We start from the raw sequence: 22,905 nt of genomic DNA on the forward strand, positions 1-22,905 counted from the left end.
CAAACCTGAAATGGATCTGGTGATTTTAGGAAAATCTGATGAAGTTTTGGATTCACAGAACTCCTTTTTTGGTTGCTCCGTATAAGCTGTAGTTGTCATTCCAGTGTCCAGCTATGTATTTAGAAACCTCCCTTCCTGGGGTACTGTTCCCCTTACATCCTACTCCCTAAAGAGTGTTTCACTGCAAGTTGTCAACATACAGCACGCTTTCAGAGCCCGTTTCATGTCTGTCTGTAGAAGGGAAACTGCAGCGTGGCTGCAATGTATGAAACAGCTTGTTTAATGCTGCCTTGGTTTTCTGTGCTGAGGGGTGTCTCCTGTGGATGGGCTGTGTTACGTATTTCACTGCAATTCTATTTCTGCAACCCATGCTTCTAAACAGCTTGTTCAGCAGTGATAAGCAAGATCATCCTCTGTGGACATTTTTCTCCTATGGCAAATGATGGGGTGCCTTGTAGGAGTCTATCAGTTAGCACTGACAGCTGGATTCTCTTCATGTGCTTAGTGGAGAAATACAGTTTGAGGCCATAGGCAGGCTTGCAGCTAGCTTTTGCAACTTTTGGCCTTTCTGTTTTCATGCTCATCTAGTACTAAAGAATGAATTTGCAAACTAAAGGGATTTTTTTGTTGCTGAATGAATTGGTTTGGCATTTGAGTGGGGATTTCAAGTTTCACTAAACATCTTTACATGTATATGTACTGTCTTTACATAGAGAAGAGATACAGAATACAAGGGAGAGAGTTTGTTTTGAATCTATTTGGCATCCTAGTGGAGCCTTTTCTTCATCAATCTGAGAAGAATAAAGCCATAGGGATTTGACATGGCAAATGTATCTTTTTTTTTTTTTTTTTTTTCCTTTTGATACTTGATCTTTATTCTGGCACAGGCTCCTGATATAGGTAGACAGCATAATTATTGTTTGTGGATCTCAGTTTTGTGCAAAAGTGTGCAAGTTATTGAGTGCACTATTTCTTGGTTTTGGAGATGATGATTCAGAAAGTGTTAAGGAAATAGGCAAGATGCTTAGTTTTCCGTAGCTTAACTCTTCTATTTTTCAGAAAGTGCTGCTGAATTTCCTAGGCAACTGCATTCACAGCTCATCCACACTGATGTACTTCTACATGTGCTCAGCACTGGGCCCGAATCCCTGATCATTCTCTAAGTAGCCTGGCTAGCACTGAGAAATAAAATGACCTGATTTTGTATTGTTTATCACCAAGCAAACAGTAGTATGTACAAGCCAGAGCTAAGGTTGGTGTGGCATATTGATAACTTAAAGGATACTTTTTTCTTTTCTTTTTGTTTTATATGGTTTTGTATTTCATTTTGGTAACTTATCCCCAAACTAGCCATGTGTAAATCTCAGGAATTAACTAAGCTTCAGCCTAAAGGAAAACTCAAGCAGTGATTTGGTGACTTTATGTCTTCAGTTGCAGTACAAGCTTTTAAGTATACCCACCCCTGAACTACCACGCACGTATCCTTTCAGTTTGGATTTCTGTGCCATGAACTAGATCAGAGAGCTGATCCAGCTTAGAAGGGAAGTGTCAAAGATATTTTTCTTTGAGCTGGCTAAGTTCTTTATCTGGACCATAGACATCTGTGGGGTTGCAGAACTAAGGGAATGAGAGGAGAAAGCGCCATGCAGTGATTTATGGTTTGGTGGGGGAAACCTTAAACCCCTATTGCTGCCAAAACAATGCATTGTCAAACTATGGCCTCATGCATTCCCTGGCATAGAAACACAGAGTCAGGGGATGCAAACTGCCTTAGCTCTCTTCTGCTATGAAGCTGCGGGAATGTTTTTGGAGTGAGTATAGACATTACAAAGTTGTGCTAGGCTTCGTACCTTTTACAATGAAGCCACAGTGATGTGGGGCTTTGGCATGAGGTGCAACTCCCCTCCCCCTCCAGGATTCTAGGTATTTACTTAGGCAGGTCTGAGCTGCTGTGGCTTCACTGCTCTGCTAGTGGGATTAGCTGGAGCACAGCTAGCTTGGAAGCTTCTCTGCATGCTGCTGTTAAGCCTCTCAAGCAGCCATGGATGTTGTGATGCTGTGAAAGTATGACACATGTATTTGAACCACTGTGTGGCCCTGGATTACGTGCAGCTAATCTTTCTTTTTACTGAGAAGTTAATTTCTTTTTCCCTTCCTGCTTTCAAGTTAGATCTATGACTTGATTTCATATTTCCAAAGAATGAATGTGGCACCCAGCAGGAAGGGTGTAGGCAACTGAACAAGGGAACAGTGTTGCTGTGCAGTCTCTTGAGTGCCAGTGAATTTGTGACTAACTGTAAACTTGTTAGATTCTTCCTTATCCGCCAGCCAGGTGAAATTTGAGGCAGTGAGGGAGAGGAGCAGTTTAGAAGAGGGGAGGAACAGGAAAATACAGAAAAGGAATATGAAGTTTGAGAAAAGCAAAAGAAAATGAAAATGGAACAGAGATGAGAAAGGAGGTTAGAGGCTGGAAGCAGTGACTGAGAAGGGTGGTGGTGGAACAGACTCATAAAAGCTGGAGCAAAGCAAGGCCAGGAAGGTCATTGCTGTCAGAACCAAAGGTAGAAGTAAGTGCTTGAGGTTTTTAGCAGAATGTGTGAATTGATGATGAGCCTTTGTAGCCTCATGTAGTTCATTGCACCTGAGAGGGGTACTGAAGGGAATGTCAGCGGTAGAACTAGCTTCTCTTAAGGGCTGAGAGGGCTCATTTCTGTAAGTCACATGCTGCTGCTGTTCTCTATCGCCCAAAGAGGAGGAGAAAGGGGCCTTCTGGTGAGGCGAGAAGCATGACACATGTGGAGTAGTGTCCTTAGTATCTCTCTGGTGCTCTCTCAATACAACATGTTAAGAGCCCATCATCCTTGTAGGCCTACCCTTTTTCCTTAGTTGTCCCTTGTCAGCAATTGTCTGTTGTTCCTGTGTTTCATCTTTTTTTGGCTTTCATGGCTCAGTTACCGATGACTTACTGGCTGGCCCTAAAAGGAGAGCGAGAACCCTCTTAATGCTCACCCTACCTGAGACACTGGCTAAGAAACCAAGTGCTTTTGCATGGCCCAGCTGCTGTCTCCACTTGCCATCTACAGTAGCAGCACCCAGAGTAGCTGGAGGTGTCTGAGCAGGTGAGCTCCTGGCTCTAATCTCTTTGCTCTAGTCTTTTTGCTCCCAGGTAGAGCCTGAACAGCCTGTGCAGCATTGTGCTGGGTTTAGGAGATCTGAATAACCTAGTTTCCCTAGCAACAGTGGTCTCTTTAATCACAGAGATACAAGCCTACCTCTGTTATTAGTGTTAAGACTTGCGTAGTGTATCTGGCTACGGTAATACTTTGCTTCTGCTGGAAAAAATGATAGAATAAAAGCAAGAAGGTCCTTCTGCCTTGGAGGTAATTAAAATCTCCATAGGTGGATTTTAGTGATGTACACAGCAATAATAGAAAGAAGAGGGATTATAACTACTTCTAAGCTTTTTAATGTGTGAAGGATCCCATGGGGATCCAGAAATAAAGTTTTAAATTCTGTTTGGCCACCTGTGACACTGATAGATTCATTCAACTAACCTTGTTGAGATGTGGTATTTTCACTTTTATGGCTAGGAAGACAAAATGATTCAAAGGTAGACTTAATGTTGTTGCAAAGGTAGGAATAAGTCTCCTCTTCTGAGCTCAAGTCCTCCACCTGCCCTTTCCTTCAGTTTCAGATAAAGGTTTCCCTGTGCAGTGGGAGACAGAACATGTTACGGAAGGCAGAAGTGTGAAGCCTGCTTTTTAGCAGGAGAAAGTGAGGAAAGCGAAAATGCTGTGATTCACTGCAGGCCTTTCTGTTAATATATTTCAGTCTGTATTCACTCCCCCATTAACAGAAGTGGAATAAACTATAAATTTTGAAAGTGGGCATTGGGAGTGAAAGAAATATTCCTGCCTTAATTTCTGCACAGCACCACGGTCTTGTTACTGCATGTGTGCAGGAGAAACTGGTTTGGATGACAGCAGTTTGAAGAAACTTCTGAAGGAAAAAGAACTCTTGCTTGATCAAAGGCATGAAGCGTACGTTAAGCGCCCAGTACTGATTTTCCTCCTTGGATAATGCCAGTGTTAAACTGTCAGTAATATCTTGCAGGCTTCTTGGGTTAGAAAGTTGCACAAGGCACAGATGAACGGAAAATAGGTATCTGCACTCCTCCACTGAAGTTATAAGGTTTTAGGGTTTGGGATTTTTGGTTTATTTTTTTAATATGGCATAAATAGTGCAGAGAGGCAAGGAGACTCCCATCCTCCTTCCTAGTTCTAATTCTCGTTTCTGGAATCAAAATGGTCCCTTAACCTTCCGGCCAAACAGAAGACCATCCACCCTGTGTGTGAGGAGGGTATTTTTACTTTTTCTTTTCAGTGTTTCCTTGGCTGTTTGGGTAGTGCAAGGTGGGGGCCATGCTGTCTTGTCTTCCGCATTCTTTTAGCCAAAGAGCTTTTGAAAATTTCAGCATGAAATTTGTTTTGCTTGTAGATGTTGTAGACATCATCCAACTTTGGGATATCTAAAAACCTCTTTTGTTTGTGACTGAGCATCCTTATTTCAGCAACTCCCTTTCAAGCCTCCATTTACCAAATTAACTTAATAGGGTGTCTTCTAAATGACTAGGGAGCTCTGGAAACCTCTGACATCTAGACAAAAGTCCCTTCCAATGAACGTGTCCCACCCCCCCACCCACTCCCCGTTATTTTTTTTCTTCTCCATTCCTGTGGTCTTGCACAATCTAATGAGTCTTTTGAGGAACTCAGAGCTAAAGCACAAGGTAATACCACAAGCGGGTGGGTGACATAAAACTCACTGAGCTTGTTAAAATAATATTGCCGTGGTCCTTCAGCAGCCTAAAGGCCTTGTATAGAGCTGTTATTTAGCTGGGTGGTATTTGGTGCAAACCGAGACAGAGGCTCACTTCTACAGTGAGTTTATTGTTGGATTTTCAGTATATTGTTTGCGTAAATTCCCTAGACCAGCTCTCCCTTCTGAATAAGCCACATGGATCAAGTTTTATTCTGTTCCACACAAAGTTCACATCCTTTACTGGAATGAGTCATGCTTTAACTGAGTTTACTGTGAGGGAGGAAAGTGGGCTTTAAAATGTTACTCCTCCACCCTGCCTTAGTGAAGTATAACAGGATTATTAGTATGCTTGGCAGCTGCTGCTTATTATTTTCGCAGAACCTGGATATTTCTCAAAACAAGTATAAATTTGTTCTACTTGTGTTCAAGTGTGAATTTAATGCACAGTTTTAAACTTATAAGACAAAAAAGCTAATTTTTTTGTGGCTTTGTCTTCCCTAAGGCTCGCCTGCTACTGTAAAAGTGGATCTACCTTACCTCCCTGTGGTTTTTTTTCAGTTTTGGTAGAAGAGTGGCATTTTGTGACTTGTACCTGAAAGAGAAGGAGGATCTCTACCATTTTGTGTTCAGTGGCCCGTGCATGGCTATTACTGTTACACACAGGACACTTGTGGGCATTGACAGGTGAAAGTGCTTCACAGGCCCATGTAACTCAAACGTAAGGTTGTCTCCAGCTTCTCTCAGGCAAGATGTATATAAAGCGGTGCCACTGTGCAGGAAGGAAATTTTGTTCCTCTGTGTCTATTTCTTTGTGCAGAGAGGTAACAGTCTTTTTCACCTCTGGTAGAGGGAGCTGCTCAGTGTGTGTCCGTAGTAGAGATTTTGCAGAAACCAGTCTCTGTACACAGCTACTGAAGATACCAGAACCAATTTTATTACTCATCTTCCCTGCAGGAGTTCATTGATATCTCATGCAGTAATGGATAATTTGACTCTTCATACCATCATCCTTTTTTATTTGTTTTTTGATTAGGGTTTTTTTGGGTGCTGGGGGAGGTGAGGGGTGGTAGGAGGGAGCAGGGTGGTGGTTTGCTCATTTAAGGAGTTAAGTCTCAAAATTGAGGAGGAGTGGCAGCCAATAGAAGACAGCCGCTTAGGATTTTATTTTTGGCAGTAGGCCGGTTCACTTGACATGTAAGACCTTTCTTTCCTAGTCCTCTTGTTCCTGAGAGGTCTCAAAAGAGTTATGTTTCTCCCCTGAGCTTACGATTTTCTGTGATTGCTAAAATGGCAGGGGCATCATCTGTTCTTGTTCTACAGAAAAAACAGGGTTGGTTACCCATACCCACTACATTCCTAAACCCAGACTGCATAACTTCTATGGAGCCTGCAAAAGGATTTATTTTGATACTAATGCTTTTGAAGGAGAGCTTGAGGGAAGGAGGAGTAATTAAATGAACGCCCATGTTAGGTATTAGAAAGGACTTTACCTTTTAGGACGAGTGAAGTGAACGTTTGGTGACAACACTCATTTAATTAAATTTACGCCTCCACTTGATCTATATTTAACTACCACTGACTGTGGGTTTACTGATAAGTAATCATAATAGCTGGGAGGCTGGCAGTGCCTTGGTTGACCAGCCTGTCTCCTGTCCAGCTTGACTCTGACCAGACAGATTTTTCTCCTGTGTTTTACAGATGCTTCATTCAGTGGCACGCCACCTAGCTATGCGTATGATGCAGACCGTGCTGAAGAACAGAGGCGACATCATGATATGATGCCCTATATTGATGACTCGCCATCATCCTCACCCCATCTCAGTTCCAAGAGTCGGGGCAGCCGAGACACACTATCTTCAGGGTCTCTGGAATCTACAAAATCAGTGAGTCCTTTCCTGCCTTTTTGGAGTCAGCAAAGCCTTGTAGGCTTGCCAGGGGTGTAGACTGCTTTAACAGGGAGCAAAGACAAGGACTACCAGCACTGTAGGACAGATTACCTGACATCATATAGCAGTGCCTGATTGATATTGTGTATTTAAAGCTAAATTGAGGCTTCTAGCTGATGCTAAGCCTAAACTTTGGGATAAATGGTATGTGTATGATTTTTAAGCCTCAGTTTTTCACGCTTTGTGAATTTTAGTGGAGAGAATTGGTGATTAATTGATGTTGAGAGGGTCTCTAAATACCAGATATTTTGGAAAGGAGACTCTGGAACAAAACATCTTGCAATATGATGTGCATGTAGGTTTGTCATTGCCTTTCATAATGGCAAGAGTTATTTTCAGGTAGGTTAAAGGCTTTGATAAAGCACTTTATCAAAGTGTAGAATATAAGATCTGTTTCCTTCACACTGTGAAAATGGAATAAGAGGAATTAAAACTGCCAACTCTGAAGACTTTGGTGGGAGATGGCCGCTTCTTGTAACAAATTTGACTATTCACTAAATAGCTAGCTATGTAATCAAATATGGTAGATAAATAAAAAGTTCAGAAGAGACCACCTCGCCTGACCTGTGGTTTGATGTGGACCTTCAGCCTATCTTGCTTTATTTTTGCTTCAGTTTCAGTAGCATGTCTATAGTTTGGAACTTAAGGAAAATTTCTATTTTTGTTTTTACAATAGTCTTTGTAGAGAGTCTGCTGTTTGCCTTGGTAAATAACGATTGACTCTGCTGTCTTCATAGTCAAAAATACCTTAGTTTCAGCTTGAATTAATCTATTTGACTTTCAGTCTTTGTTTCTCTTTATCCTTTTGCTTCCTAGATCGTAGAACACTTCAATCCCAAGTTTCTGTTTCCCTGAATATCTTTGTCATCTACAAAATTTTGGTTTCCCCAAGCCATTCATAAAAATGCTCAATAGCACGAAGACAACTGTCACTTCCTTCCTACTGTATTTCTAAGAAAGTGTAGCCAAACAACCTTGGATTCCCACATTGTAAATGGCACTTTGAAATCTGTCATTTAACTGGTTTAACTTATGTGTTGGCTTTATACTGTTTTGTCCTCTTAATTAAGCTGTAATGGGAGAAGAAGATAGATATTTTAGATATCAGTGTACATGTAAATCAACACCATCAGCTTTATCAGACAGTTTTATTTATCTTGCATCAAAACAATTTCAAGAGTCTGACGAGTTCCACAAACCATTGCTACTTAGCATTCATTATCTACATCCTTTATGGGTTAGTGCCATATCATATGCTTCCTTAATTTTTGTAGGACGAATGTTAGATTAAGAAGCCTACTTGAGACAGTGTTCTTGTTCTTCTTTTTCATTTATAAAAATGCATTGTCAAGATCTCTTAAAGTATTATCAAGTACATATATTGTTGATGTTTGCTTAATTTTATTTGACTATAAAGTAGTATGGAATCTAGTTAGCTGCTTATGCTTTAGTCTGTTAACTCCGAGATGCTTTTTTATCTCTCAAGATGAGAATTCTTGTGATATGTAAGAGGCTTTTAATGAAGAAATGATCATTAGTAAATTCAAAAGCTCCAAGAACATTTTAATATTGACTTGAGATTTCCAGGTTATGTTTCTCAGGATGAAGGAAAAATGCTATGTGACTATGTATGGCTGAGACTTATCTTCAAAGAACCAGTTGTCATAGTGCCTGTGACTGGAGGCCTGGAAGAGACACTGCCGAATATTTAATCTTATTCTTTATTTGCTTGAATATTGCCTCATAAGCATTTAAGAGTAGTTAATTTCAAAGTGGCCTTAATAATGCTAGAAGGCTGACTTTTTAAAAATAATTTTTAACATAAATGGCTGCTTTATTCTCTCTGACTATAAAAAGATGTTTTATGGCTTCCAAAAGAAAGAGGTGTTCTGATACAGATTAGACTTTTAATTGTGAACCTCAGCTGCTTCAATTGATCCTGTCTGTAATTAGTCCACAAATGACAATGCCACTCATGAAGGACAGTCCATGACAAGGAGGAAGAGACTAATTTATATATGGTTGCAGTATTTCCCAAACAAGTTAAACTTTCTGTCATTGTGAGTTGATAGATGGCTTTTGCTGTAGTTACATTTTCAGCTGCAGTGGAAAAGACATCAGTAACAAAATTAAGTGTTAAATGCACTGTGCTGAGCCAAGCATATAAAATACGTTGGACCAGAAATACCAGGACGTATGTCTTTTCTGTTTTCTTTTTCACTACACTTGATTAGCAGAAAACATTTTCTTATTCACATGTGTTTGCTTTTATAGTTGTCTCCTTGCCCTTTTACTTCTTAGTGCCTGCAATTACTTCTGACAATTTTAGATTTTTGACCAGATTTTGACCTTTATGACCAGAGTCTAGAAGTCAGCAGCTAACTGTATGTAACAACAGAACACATGCACTATATACACCACTTCACAAAATATTAAGATTGTGAAATCATTCAGAAGTTGACTATGGTTATCCAGCCTTGCCTTGTGCCTGTAGCCTTGTCTTGAACCTTTGTGATAACTTTCAATTACGCAATCATGTCCTAATTTTTCTATGGGGGTTCTGCATTGCTCAGTGTATATAGAGAATGATGCTCACTGGATTCAATATTTTATCTCTAGAGCTATGTGTACACCTTATTTACAGGATACTGTGCAAACTCGGCTCTGAGTACAAAAGTACTCATTTCCTTTTGGGATGACCATTAACTCCAAATACAGTTGGAATGCTACAGAGGTCTTAATTATCCTTGTAATGTTCCTGTGAGATAAGGGGATGTTATGTTCACTAACCACAGGTAATCAAGGCAGACAGATCATAGGAAAAGCATCTGCTAGTTTTGAGTGCTTAATATGAGATGCATAATGTTCTGCAAACCCAGGTTCTGACTTTTAATGCAGTTTTCTTCACATTTAACATGGAAATCCCTTTAATTTCACTTGTGACCAAGAGTTAACAACACTCCAGTCAGGCGCCCAGCAAATGGAAAACATTGCGAACAATGATATTTTTTATTATTATTATTTTTATTTAAACGTAATTCTAAGTAATTCACTTAGACACAGACATAGCAGCATTCTATTGTGATGTTCATCTGCCTTATCCATGAGACCAGCCTTCCTCTTGGAGACTGCATTGTTGCTATCTGGATATCAAGGCTTTCTCTGGGTTTTGTATTTTTCTGCCAAGTGTTTGACTAAGTCCTTCCATCTCCTTAGAGCAGCTGTAGCCTTTGGTTGGATAGTGCATCAGGGTTCCACCTGGTCTACCTAGCCACCATAGAGGAAGTGCAGAGTGGCAAAAAGAGTGTCTCTTCCTAAAAGAGAGTGAAGGGATACCTCCTGGACTATTTGTTCAGGGGCTTCATGTTGTTCCCTCAGTGTTGTAGGGTGACCAACTCCCAGCACCTCATGTTCTGTGTTCCAGAAGGTTTGTGCTGTTCTACACCTTGTCATTTGGGATCTGTTCTCCAGTCCCCCCCACCACCTGCGTCATATAAGCAGACTGAAAGATGCTGTCTGGTCTGCCTCCAAACTGTACCACTACTGCCACCTCTTATGTATTCATATTCCACCTGCTATGTCTATTGCACAAACAACTGTTGCTATCTAAGGAGGGTGACAAGAGGTACACCAGCATTGGTTTTGTCTGTGACCCAGAGAGGACATAATCAACACGGGCGTTTGTAGTGTGGATCTTGGCATCCCCTGACTCATCATTTTTGTGGTAAGGAGGCCTTAACAAATGTTTGCATTGAGCAAGCTAGGTCGTACCCCCTCTTCTGGCTCTTCCAGAATCTCGTGCTGAGCTGCTGACGCACGTCCCGGCATAAAGCCAGGGCTTTTGCCAAACTTTGACTCTTGCTCTGAAGCAAGCCTACAGGGGAAAAAGGAGAAAGGAGAAGTAGGTTCCACTAATGCTTAAGTTGTTTGTTTATTTAACTTCAGAAGTGATGTAATTTTCCTGAACCTTGCTGTCTGTAACAGTTGAACTGTTGTGATTGAACTTTCCAAAAATTCTGGAAACCTGTCTTGGAAAATGTCAGCCCAAATGTTTGCCAAATAAGACAGTGCTGGTAGCTTCAGAAGGTGTCAGACAGTGTTTGTAATAGGTAGTGATAATTCACTTCCAGAAAGAGAGAGAATGTGTCTGTCAGTGGAGAAGATTCCTGGATAGAGTTAGAGGAGGACAGAGAGCTTGCTGCAGTATTCTTGGGGCACAGGAAAGTGTTGGGACAGTTGGAAAGTTAGTGACTGACATGCTTCACTAGAGAATAAGTATTGCCGAGAGTTGTGGAGCAGGTAGCTTGCAGCTTGGAGGCTAAAGAGAATGAGAGGATGGGAAGCTTTAGCCATTACGCTCCTGTTGCTGCTACTCACGTGGGGAGAGATTACAGTGGTGGGAAGGGTAGAAATAAGAAAGGCCTTTCAAGATCTGCTTGCTGACAAAGCCAGGCTCCAAGACGTGTGTGCAGCTGAGGGTGTGGGGCTGTGTGGAGGTGGGAGCAGGGCAGCCAGTGGAGAGACAAGGCTGGTTCCACACCCCAGGAAATGAGGAGAGTCACTTTTCCAGAGTTTAGAAGATGAGTTTTGTGCCAAAACAGATTCTCCAATTCTTGTATTTATCGTGCCCAGGGAGGCAGGAGTGCTAAAGCTGAGCGACTCCTACTTTCTGTTGTGTTTGGAGGGGAAATTCGCTGGTACTTAGAGATTTCCAGGTAGAATGTCTCTTCCCTTTTCTGCTGTGCAGCCCATGGTTGGTGCAGCATTGGCAGCTATTGCCGCTCCTCAGTCCAGATTCTTTTGTTCTCACTATCTTCCAGCTACGTGACAAGCAGGGCTGTGGCAGAACAGGTTGTAGACTTTTCTCCTAGCTTGGTCCCAATGGGGTCCAGAAAAGTTGACCTCTGAAGCTACATCAATAAATGGGATTACTGCTCTGCTTAGTACTACCGCTACTGGCTTGTCCTTCCCTCTCCAGCATTCCAAATCCTTCTGCTTTCTTCCTCTCAGTATTTGGTTTTGTTTGTTTTTGTTGTTTTACTGTCACTTTCCCCTCACCGCCCCCAACAGATGCAACTTTTCCTTTTTATTCTCCAAAGCTTTGCTCCTTAAGGGTTCTGCCTGGATGTACAGCCCTTCCTGAGGAGAGCTGGCACACCAGTACTGATGTTATAAATAATGTTGGCTCCTCTCCCTGCTCCTTCCCCTCCCTGCATGGAGCACAATTGGCTTGATTACAGAATTTGCCCTGTTTAATATCACCAAGACAAAGAGACACCTCCAGCCTGTTTAGCAGAAGCTTTCAAAGATATTTACACTTTAAAAATTGAAATGGATAGTTTTTCTCTTTTGTAGGCTGTCAGCTTCTCTATGAGATTCTGAGCTGTCCTTACGGGAAACCGCTCCTTTGAACACATTCATTGCACAGCATATGAACACACTGTACCAAAGGAAGGTCTGAGAGTTAAAGTGCCTTTTATACACCCACTTTGAGTCACTGATTCTCGTTACAGAGCTGTGCCGGCAGCAACCACTTTGCAAAATCTTATGTGCTGTGGTTTTTAGATTCTTAATCTATGTTCTTCTCACATTTGCAAGAAAACAATTATTGCCGTTAATTTAAACAACAACCAGAAGCCCCAAGTTCTTTAAACAGAGTAAGGAAGAGCTGAATCTGTCTAATCCTTGGAGCTGGTGTATCTCAGGCTTGCAGTAATTGAATACAACATGCAATGCCAACCTGGTTAGTAAACTAAAGTACTTAGGCTGACAAGCTGTAAACACATTCAAAACAGCCATGGCTCGGGGCCAGCATATGCGCGCTCTCTAATATCTTCAGTGCTTCTAACCGCTCTAACTGGCCTTGGTTCAGGTCGCAAGATTGTGCTTATGACTGCAACTCAGTCTTTTAGTTTTTAAGTCTTTGGAATAGCAAGAAGCACCACCTAGTTGAGAAGAAAACACCAGAACCTTATAGGCATGAGAAATCTGTGAAACTTCCTTTATACAGCTTTCCACCTTCCTTTTTATGTTGGTTTTGTTTTTGTTTTGTTTTGTTTTGTTTTTTAATGTAGTTCACGAGGAGTGGGAGCAGAGCACTGATTTCTTGCTTACTTGTTCATAACTGGCTGGGTGTTGAGTCCTCACAACTCCCATGGCAGACAGACAGGAATGCTCTGGCTGCTGCCCCGTGATAGTCTTGTAAGACAGATTTATTCTGAAATGTGTGGTTCAGGAGGTAGCCAAAAGATGGAAAGGCAATGGAGAAAGGCTAGAAATGGATGCTGGCATCAAAGAGGTAGGGACAGAGTCAGAACATGAAATACTAGTCAGACTTGTACAAGTAAAATACAGGCTAACCAGGCTGGGTAGGAAGCATGGGACGGACTGCTGACCACCTGGCACTCCCTGCTGAGTGGCTCGAGTTTGCCAATACAGGCTGCTCCCCACATCCTGCTGGGAACACCCCATCTGCACTTTGGTTAATAGGTGTATTTTCCCCTAGCTAATGTGGTCTGGTAGATGTGGCACCAGCTCCTCCCCTTGCCACAAGCAGCTCAAAGATTTGTGACTGCTTGCTTCTTGCCAGGGTAAGGGAAAAGAGTCCTCAGCCTTGGCAGATTTCCCTGAACCAGTGGGGAGCTTGATACCTACGCCTGGGATGTTCCCTCTCTTAGCTGCCCTTCTGCCTGGAGTGGAGCAGCCAGCGAGGCTGTTGTGGTCGCAGTGTTGCTCTTTCTTTCCCTTTTTTGTCAGATACGAGCAAAGCAGAAAATGCCCTTGGCACTGGGTGCATCACATCTTGGCTTGCTGTAAGGGTAGAGTGGAAGGACAGTCTCGCAGTATCTCTGCCTGCTAATTGCTCTGTCTTGTTTTGGGTGAGCAGGTGAGCCTGTTCCCAATTCTGTAAGTGAGGAATGTTGTAATACCAAATAATAAACCTGCTCCTCTTTGCCCTGATGTTGGCACCAGCTCCCAGTGAATTTCTCAGTCCTGGAGTACGTTTCATAACAAGTGTGACTTAAAAAGCACCCTGAGGCTGAAGAAGCACAGGGGCTGTTTTCCAGATGTTCATCTAGCAGCAAGAGATGCTGCTCAGCACAGCCCCAGATGACATTGTCGGAAAAGGCTTCCCTCAGCAGGAAACTCTTGTCAGGGCACTGGCTCTCAGGAGGAAAAAGAGAATGGCAGCACAATGCAGACAGCAGCGCCCTGGCGTCATATTGATCCCTGACACAGCAGGAGCAGCAGGAGCTCATCTTTTCACATATAAGGAATCTGTATGTAAATTTGAAGTACTGCATTGGAGACCTTGTAATATGTGATGTGATTGTTGCCTAAACTCCCCTGAGGGTTTCTTCAGCAACTGCTGCACTGTAGCTTAAAGCAGTCAGGCCCTGCCCTGTCTGGCTGCGTCTGAGGCTAGTTTTGCAAGCATCACGCTTGGAAAATGCTTCTATTAAAAAGGGTTAGGACAATACCATGGACTTTGCAAAGTGACCTTGTGGTAATGGCCAGGAAGGAAGGCCTCTAGTGTGTCCTGGGAGATGTTTGTCTCTCTGAAAGCACATCTCTCTTAAAGAGAGAAAATTAACATTCAGGCAGAAAATGCTGTCTCTGTCAGCTGACGGTGCCCAGCAAGAACTGGCTTGTAAATTAAAGCTTTTATTTGTGAAGAGGAAAACTGTTCTCAGTGCTACAAGGAAAACTGTTGTGCCACTGTCGTGATGGGGAAGTTTGAATCATTTAAATAACTTGCCATTGTGTGCTGCTCTTTACAGATGTTGCAAACATACCCAGATGGTTTTTAAATCCTCACCTCCTCCAAGACAACCTGCTAAAGATAATAATAGTACTGTGTCAATATTGACCAGTGACCTCATCCTCAGCAGCAGGGGCTTTGGAGCACTGTTAGTTTTTCTCAATGCTTCTTTGTGAAGCTGCATTTTTCTTTTGTAAGTGTTGTAAGAAATCTTTGGAAACCAAGAGGTATTGTGTTTTTCTTGCAGAAGGGCTGCTACATCCCTGTCTCTTGGATGAAGGCAATCTTTGTTAAACATATTGGGGCTGTCTTGATTACGTGTACGTACCATGCCTTACAAAATGGTCTATGAGGTGAACATCCAGGCAGTACTGATACAGAAATCATAAGGAATGGTCATAAAATTGTTTCACGTTTCTGTCTGAGCTGTAACAGCCAGTCGCACAGGTGCTCTGTAGATGCATAGAATCTGTTGCAGCTTTCGTTTTTACCGTGTAGTTTGTCACTGGTGTTTTTCTGAAATCTTCTGAACACGACTGCCGAATTACAAATTCCTAGCTTCTTTGAGATGCCCTTTCAAGATTTTAAAAGGCTCTGTGGTTCTTACTGAACCTTACTGAAGGGTGAGATACAAAGACAAGTTCTTCTTTCCATGTCGTACCTGATGTGTGTGTAAATTCTACTCATTTCCTTAGAACAGCTTCTGTCTGCCACTTTTATTTAAGAGGTGATGGTGGTATTTGACACCTCAAAAATTTTTTATGAAGTAGTTGCTGCAAGGTCTTTTAGCTTAGAAAATAGCTTGTGAAATTTAATGAAAGCATGCAAAAACCAGGATGGTTATTGGTGAGACTGAATCCAGAAATATCTGGGAGCGTGAGGATCCGCTTCTTTATTCATGTGGTGCGTAGGCTCAAAATCACACTCAGAATGTGATAGTTACTGTAACTTACCTATAGCCAAGATACCTTCTCTCCATAATGAACCTCATGGATACATCTCCTGGGTTCAAAGCAGAGGACCCTAAATTAAATGTAGCTTTTTTTATCAGCTATAGGGCTTTCTGTTCAGTCAATAGAGTGGAGCATACTGCTATGTTTCCTGATCCTCCTGCTGCTGAAATCAATAGCTGAATATTCTTCTGGATGTTAAGAGGAGTACGATGGAGCCTGAAAAGACCTACCTAAAGCCCTTGAAAAGTATCTGCCCTTTCAGATCCAGCTACTGACTCTATTGTTAGAGACGTTTGACAACATGAAAGGTTGCAAGAATTGTAAAAAGCCATTTCTGTGAATGACAGAAATAAAAAGAATGGGAAATAGGATTTTGTAAAAGGGGGTGTTTCTCATTATTTATAACCTCCATTGTTCGGCTACACTTTTTTCAGAGTTTATGGAAATACTCAATTTAATTTTATCAGGTTAAATATTTTTCAGGTAACAGTTTGAGAGGAAAGATAATTGAAATTCAACAGAGGGGATTACTGCTTCTCTTAACATGTGATGTTAGTCTTCTCTTGATGTGTACATTTGCCCATGAATGTGGGGTTGTTTTTTTTTTTTTTTCTCTCTTTCTTCAGTTGCTTTGGTTAAGAACTCCTTCATGGAATCCCAATAAGAAAACCAGCATGTGCGTTCCAAGCAGTGCTGATTATTCCATCCTCTAACTAAAAATAGACATTGTGCAAGCTGGCACTGAAAAATAATTTAGTGAATAGTAGAGAGTGGGAGAAAGAACAGCCATCTTAACAGCAATGTCAGGCTGTAACTGCTGTATATTCATGTGCATCTGTGTAGATGCAGGGGAAGTGATCCTGTCTGCATAGAGAAACATGGCTTTGGAATAAGATCATAGGGGACTCTTGTGGGAGGAAAGAGAAAATTGCACATAACCAAGAGTCCCTAAGATTTGTTTAGGAGAATAACTTCTGATTTTTAAGTTCTGTGTTTTGTGAAGAAGTCTGGGCGTCTAATTGAGGCACCAAAGTTGGATGACTAAAGCTAACACCTGTAAATAATCTAAGTGAAATCAGTTGCTGGTAAATAAAAATTCGTTTAATGCTTTGTGTTTTTCTAGAAACAGGACACTGAGCACAGGTGGGGGTTTTGTTTCGTTGCTGTTTTTAGTCTCAAAGTAAACCAAAATCCCAAGTATGCTGTGGTCCGCCGAATGATATCTTTACTCTCCATCCTCATTCTTGTTTTTTTTCTCTTCCTCCCCCTTTTTCTTCTTTTTTTTTTTTTTTTTTAATTTTTCTGTTTTCTCCTTAACAACCTTTTTGTAGAGTGAGCCAGACCTGGAGAAAGGCCTGGAGATGAGAAAATGGGTCCTGTCAGGAATCCTAGCCAGTGAGGAAACCTACCTGAGCCACCTGGAAGCTCTGCTGCTGGTAAGTGCTGGTGGCAGATACCATTTCAAACACTGGTACTTGAATTTTCACTGCTGCTTCCATCCAAAGTTGCCCAGAACTTCACATACCATGGGTTACAAGTTGCTGGGTGCAAAGGGTACCTGTTACTCCTTTCCTCCATTAGAGAAAGAGAGGCTTAAAGAAAGGGCTGGATATGGCACAACCAGGGAGTTACTAGTGTGGTAGTATCCAGGAGCCCTGTTTTTCAGTGTCCTGTGCTAATTATTTGACACGGTGCTGTACAGTTGGACAGAGATTAAAGAAATGGAGTGCAAAGGGATTTATATTGCACCATTAATATCCTGGGAAAATCTACCTACCAGGAGTGGCTGATCCCCATGAGAGAACTTGTTAATGTCTAGCTTTTGGGATTTGTGTGAATGCAAATATCAGTTATTAATAGGATGAAAAACAACTCTCTGGAGGGATGTGTTGCAATGTGGCAAGGGTGAATGTACTTGGTTTGCATGATAACCATTTCCTTCTTTCCTCATTTCAGCCTATGAAGCCTTTGAAAGCAGCTGCCACCACCTCTCAGCCTGTGCTGACTAGTCAGCAGATTGAGACAATATTCTTCAAAGTGCCTGAGCTCTATGAGATTCACAAAGAATTCTATGATGGGCTCTTTCCCCGAGTGCAGCAGTGGAGCCACCAGCAACGTGTAGGGGACCTCTTCCAAAAGCTGGTGAGTCAGCTACCAACACCAAAATTTCTGTTACCTCTCATTCATCTCACAGGTGCTGGTAAAATTCCCTTTGGTGACTATGCATACACCGAAGGGATGAAAGCCCATAGCTGAGTTAGATGAGAGGCTTCTAGCTTTGCCGCTGCAGTGAAGGGCCTACAGCAAAAGTGTCTGTTTAAAGACTCCAGCAAGCTCTGCTACTAATACAAATACAATTTCACAGAAATCTCACATCTCCAGGGTGTCTGCAGTGTCATCAAACCATTTGCTTTAGAGGAAGATGGGAGAATAGCAGTGTTGAAAAGTATACTTTTTAACACTGACAGCTAAGTGTTTCTCATTATGGCTGAACTCCCTCACTTCCTTCTCTCTCTGGTGCTTTCCTCTATCTTGTGCTGATTTCCTCTGTTTTATGGTCATCACCTTTGGCTTTGCTTCTCTACCGCCATCCTGGCCTTGATACTCCTCTTGCTGCTGCTGTGCTGATGCGGTCAACCTGCTGCTGAGAATCCTCCAAGCAACCACCACAAAATTCTCTGAGTGCAGAAAAGGACAAAGACATATACAGCATATTCCTGAGGCTGAATTAAAATTGCTGAGTTTCTGAGCCAGATGACGAATTGTTTGCATTCTATGAGATTCCTTTGGCCCCTTTAGCCTCTCCCCTAGCATGTGCAGAGAGCAAAGGATTAAAGGAGCTGTTTTTTCCTTTTTAGAAAAGAAAAGAATTTCTGCATTCCTGGGGTGCCTCTGATTCTCAGGCTAGGAGTGACATTCCAGTGAGGGGTTTATTGGATGGGGAGTGTGCTTTACCAAAGTCATTCAGTTGTTAGCAGCTGTGTAGCCCAGCACCAGCCCCATACCCTATGGAGCAGGGGAAGATGGGCCTGGCTGGAAGATGATGTTTTCCATCCACACCAGCAGCTCAAGATCAAAATATGGGAATCAGCTTTTCACTGCCAGCATGTTTTAGCCAGGAGGGGTCAAGTTGGTGTCTTGGTGAGTAGTTCATGGTATGCAATTTGAGCAACTGGTTTAAGAAGACAAAACCACCTGCTGCTGGTTGCTGAAGCAAAGATACAGAAGGCTGCTGAAAGTGGAAGCCTCACAAACTGTATTGAAAGTGTAGTGCAGCAGTGAAGATAATACTAATTGAAGAAGACCTGAATATATTCCTTACCACTGCTGGCTGTCAAGCAAGCTTTGACTCACCGTACAGCTACTTAGCCTTTGTTTAAGAACATTTCTTGCTGATGGGTGGTCGGAGGTTCAGGAGTTAAGCCCTTCTGGCACTCTGTTTTTATGTTTCCCCGATGTTTGTGCATTTGTAACAGAATTGTTGATTTTGTTGGATTCCTATTGGAAGCAAAGGAGCGAATTGCCCTCGTGCAGGAAGCTTTGAGCTAGCTTAGCAGTTTCAGTGTCTGGTTTGGTACAGTGTCAGTGGGAATTGTGAACTATTTGCTCAATGAGATAAAGCTAATAATTCTTGGCAGGCAGTGGGAGGCAGCTAGAGGAGAGAGACAGCAAGAACACCAGGCATCACAAGACATCTTTACAGGATGTACATCAAATCTTTTGGAGCAGACTGTTTACTTGTGGTCATGTTGTGCAATCTGATGATAAACACTGGAATCCTTGTTATTATCCTGTGATCCCTGGGGACATTAATTTTCTTTAATATCATGCAAAACAAAGCACCATAGATTGAAGTTCTAGAAGTGTATGCAAGGAGTCCTAGAATTTCATATAGTCTGGCACAAAGCACAATCCATTTGCAACATCAGTGACTGTTATTCCACCTTTTTCCTGTGGAAACTAAGGAAAAGAAAAAAAGATGCTAGGCATGTGGGAGTGAAATATGCTTCTCAGTTTTGGGAATATTTTGTCTATTTTCTTAATAAGTAGAAAGGAAACACTTTAGAACTGTTTTTAGAAATGAAGAAATATTTAGCAAATATTATCATTGATGGTTTTCAGGAATGGAAAAAATTTTAACCAGAAGCCAATTATTTCTACCAAAGCTTGTTTAATTTTCAATGTGTTCTTTTCAGTTGAAAAAGAGAAAACTTAAACCAGCATGAAAACTGTACATGAGCATTATTGCTTTGATTGGAAGCTCAGTTTTCAATGAAAAAGATGTTTTCATGGCAGCATGTTTAGAGGAGGAAAATGAAAGCTTAGAAAAGACTGTTCATGAGTTAGCAGGAAATGAAAGAGCCACACAGGAATGGAGAAACTTTAAAGATCTGCTGTGTTATCTGGCATCATCCAAATCCGAATGTCATAAGCCCTGCTTCTTCACGAAATTGTGCCCCAGTGGCAAAATCAGATTTTATTCTCTCCAGACTGTTGGGGTCAGGTCATCCCTGGCATAAGTGAGCGCAGTTTCCTTCAGCTTCAGCCATAACCGTGTTATTTTGTATGAGGGTTGAGATTGGTTCCTAATCTTTCAGTAAAACGTGCTCTAGGAAATAGCTTGCTGTTTCTTAGCCTCTCTTAGCTAAAGAAATTTGTGCAGGGAAAGTTCTCCCGAGAGTGGCTTTTTCTCTTCCATCGTCAGTTGCACAAAGCTCCGTAGAGAATGGGGAACACAATGATTATGAGAGAGCAGGAGAGGAAAAAAAGCACAGTCTGTGGGAAAGTTAACTGCTCTGTCTGTTGCATGTCTTGGGCAGAAGTGTTAGGGAAGTTGCAGAGACAATAAGGTAAGTGCAGGGTCTTCTGGTAACAAAATTCTTTTTAATGGAGCTTTTTACAGCACTCCACCTGTTGGCTCACTACTGACCATGCACTTGCAAATGTGTTCAAGGTACTGAGGTGTTTAGAACACAGCCTGTGCAGCTCTGCAACACAAAACCTCTTGTTCAACCTCATGAAGTTCAACAAGACCAAGTGCAAGGTCCTCCATCTGCATCGGGGCAATCCCAAGCACCGATGTAGGCTGGGCAGCAACTGGCTTGAGAGCAGCCCTGAAGAAAAGGACTTGGGGGTGCTGGTGGACGAGAGGCTCAACATGAGCCGTCAGTGTGCACTAGCAGCCCAGAAAGCCAATCGTATCCTGGGCTGCATCAGGAGAAGCGTGGCCAGCAGGTCGAGGGAGGTGATTCTCCCCCTCTACTCCACTCTCGTGAGACCCCACCTGGAGTACTGCGTCCAATTCTGGAGTCCCTACTACAAGAAAGATAATGGACGTGCTGGAACATCTCCAGAGAAGGGCCACGAGGATGATCAGAGGGCTGGGGCACCTCTTCTATGAGGACAGACTGAGAGAGTTGGGGTTGTTCAGTCTGGAGAAAAAAAGGCTCTGAGGAGACCTTATAGTGGCCTACCAGTACCCTAAAGGGAGCCTACAAGAAAGCTGGTGAGGGACGTTTTAGGATGTCGGGTAATGGTAGGACTAGAGGGAATGGATTAAAACTAGAGATGGGACGATTCAGACTGGACGTTAGGAAGTTCTTCACCATGAGGGTGGTGAGACACTGGCCCAGGTTGCCCAGAGAGGTGGTGGAAGCCCCATCCCTGGAAGTTTTTAAGGCCAGGCTGGATGGGGCTCTGAGCAACCTGATCTAGTGGGAGATGTCCCTACCCATGGCAGGGGGGTTGGAACTAGATGATCTTTAAGATCCCTTCCAACCCTAACAATTCTATGATTCTATGAAAACCAGCTCTGCAATCCAGACAAGCTTGGAAGCTACCCAGGGATTTTCTGACCTGGATCTTATGTTCTCCGGCATGAATATGGCTGCAATTCCTAAGTCAGGGACATCCTGCGATCAGTGCTAAGACTCAGTTGTAATAATGGCTTACTACTGCACTCTGAGGCCTGCTCCATTGTCTTTTGGACCAATTGCATATTCCTTCTGCTGGAAAAACTGCCATTTTTGATCACCTAGTGCTGCAGCCCCTGCCTTCCAAACAGATTGTGCTCTGGATCTCTCTTCTGTATGTTCAGCACTCTGCCACCCTTATGACCATGTTCACTAATGCAGATATGGGTTAATATCTGGGTTTGAGTTAGTGTGTCCATCATGCAAAAGCCAACAAGTAGCTTACTGGGCTCACGTTTGTGCTGTTGGGCTGAATCATTCCTGTCTGATTCATATTTTGAGGCAAATAGCCAGCAGCTCCAGTTACATCAATGAGCTAAAATATTAATAGATACTAATCTGTCAGTTCAGAAGGGAAAAATAGATGGCAATAATAAGGATGTGTCATCCTCACAGGCTTTCATATCCTTCACTTGTGAACTTATTTAGCATAGATGGAACTGGGTGCATGGGAGTACCTGCCCTGGTTAAGCAAAGCTGGCAGGTCAGAGGTGTCTTTCAGGGCCTGCTCAGCATTCCCTGCGATTGAGTGGCATGAAGGAACACGACCTGATCATTAGATACTGAGGCTGGCCATCCCAAACTGTCTTCTTCCCCAGCGTTTATTTTATTTTGTTTTGCTTCCTGCAGGCCAGCCAGCTGGGAGTGTACCGGGCCTTTGTGGATAACTATGAAGTTGCTATGGAGACAGCAGAGAAATGCTGCCAAGCCAATGCTCAGTTTGCTGAAATCTCTGAGGTAATGTCACAGTATTCAGACACACGAGCCGTCTGGATCTGACTAATACTCTGCGATGTCACTCCTGTCTATCCTCCAAGTATCTTTGCAGCCCTGACTTCTGGAGGAGTTGTGTGCTCCCGTAGGCTCGTTGCTTCAGCTTATGTTCTTACAGCAATTTATGCTTTGGGCCAATAGAGGTGATCACACAGACAGCCTTTATGTGCTGTCCCCACCCCAGGAATCTTGTAAAAGCTGTCACTGCTTTGAACTTCTCAGCTCTGTGCCACCTTCATGCATTTCTAGAAGGGAAAGCTGTATTTGAGTTTCTCAAATATTTCTCTTGCTAATGATGATGCTGACTGTGGTGTAAAAACCTGTCCTTAATGGCTTGAATTATGGCTGCCAGTGGAATTGCATGCTTCACTGGCGTGGAGAGAAGGGAGAGGGTAGTTCCCTGTTTAAAAAGGCAAGTGTGTCAACCGTAATCTATGATATTATTCATTGGGCTACTCTGATTTCCCCTCTTTAGGAGGAGTACCTTGTGTCAAAGCATTTTGAATACTTTTTCAGGCTTCCCAGGACACCAGCTTTGCCTGCAGTGCATGGTTGACTCTTTGTATTGCGGTGATTATATCTTGAAGAACTCGGTTGCCAAGAAAACATGAACTTCATGTATGTGTCCTTAGAAACAATCAGAGCTGAATAACACTGGCGGCATTTATTGCTCTGAATAA

The 22,905-nt window shown here is 42.5% G+C and overlaps 1 protein-coding gene across 1 annotated transcript in view; it reads left to right on the plus strand.

Moving 5' to 3' along the window:
- The window catches only part of BCR (BCR activator of RhoGEF and GTPase), a 102,905-nt gene that overhangs the window by 44,056 nt on the left and 35,944 nt on the right, over positions 1-22,905 (plus strand). The window contains exons 2-5 of the mRNA XM_074606576.1: positions 6,517-6,701; positions 16,811-16,915; positions 17,436-17,621; positions 22,082-22,189. Coding sequence (XP_074462677.1) covers positions 6,517-6,701; positions 16,811-16,915; positions 17,436-17,621; positions 22,082-22,189 — 584 coding nt within the window. The remainder of the gene's footprint in view (positions 1-6,516; positions 6,702-16,810; positions 16,916-17,435; positions 17,622-22,081; positions 22,190-22,905) is intronic.

The sequence above is a fragment of the Larus michahellis genome, chromosome 13 (assembly GCF_964199755.1).
Source record: "Larus michahellis chromosome 13, bLarMic1.1, whole genome shotgun sequence".
In the NCBI taxonomy this organism is placed as follows: domain Eukaryota; kingdom Metazoa; phylum Chordata; class Aves; order Charadriiformes; family Laridae; genus Larus; species Larus michahellis.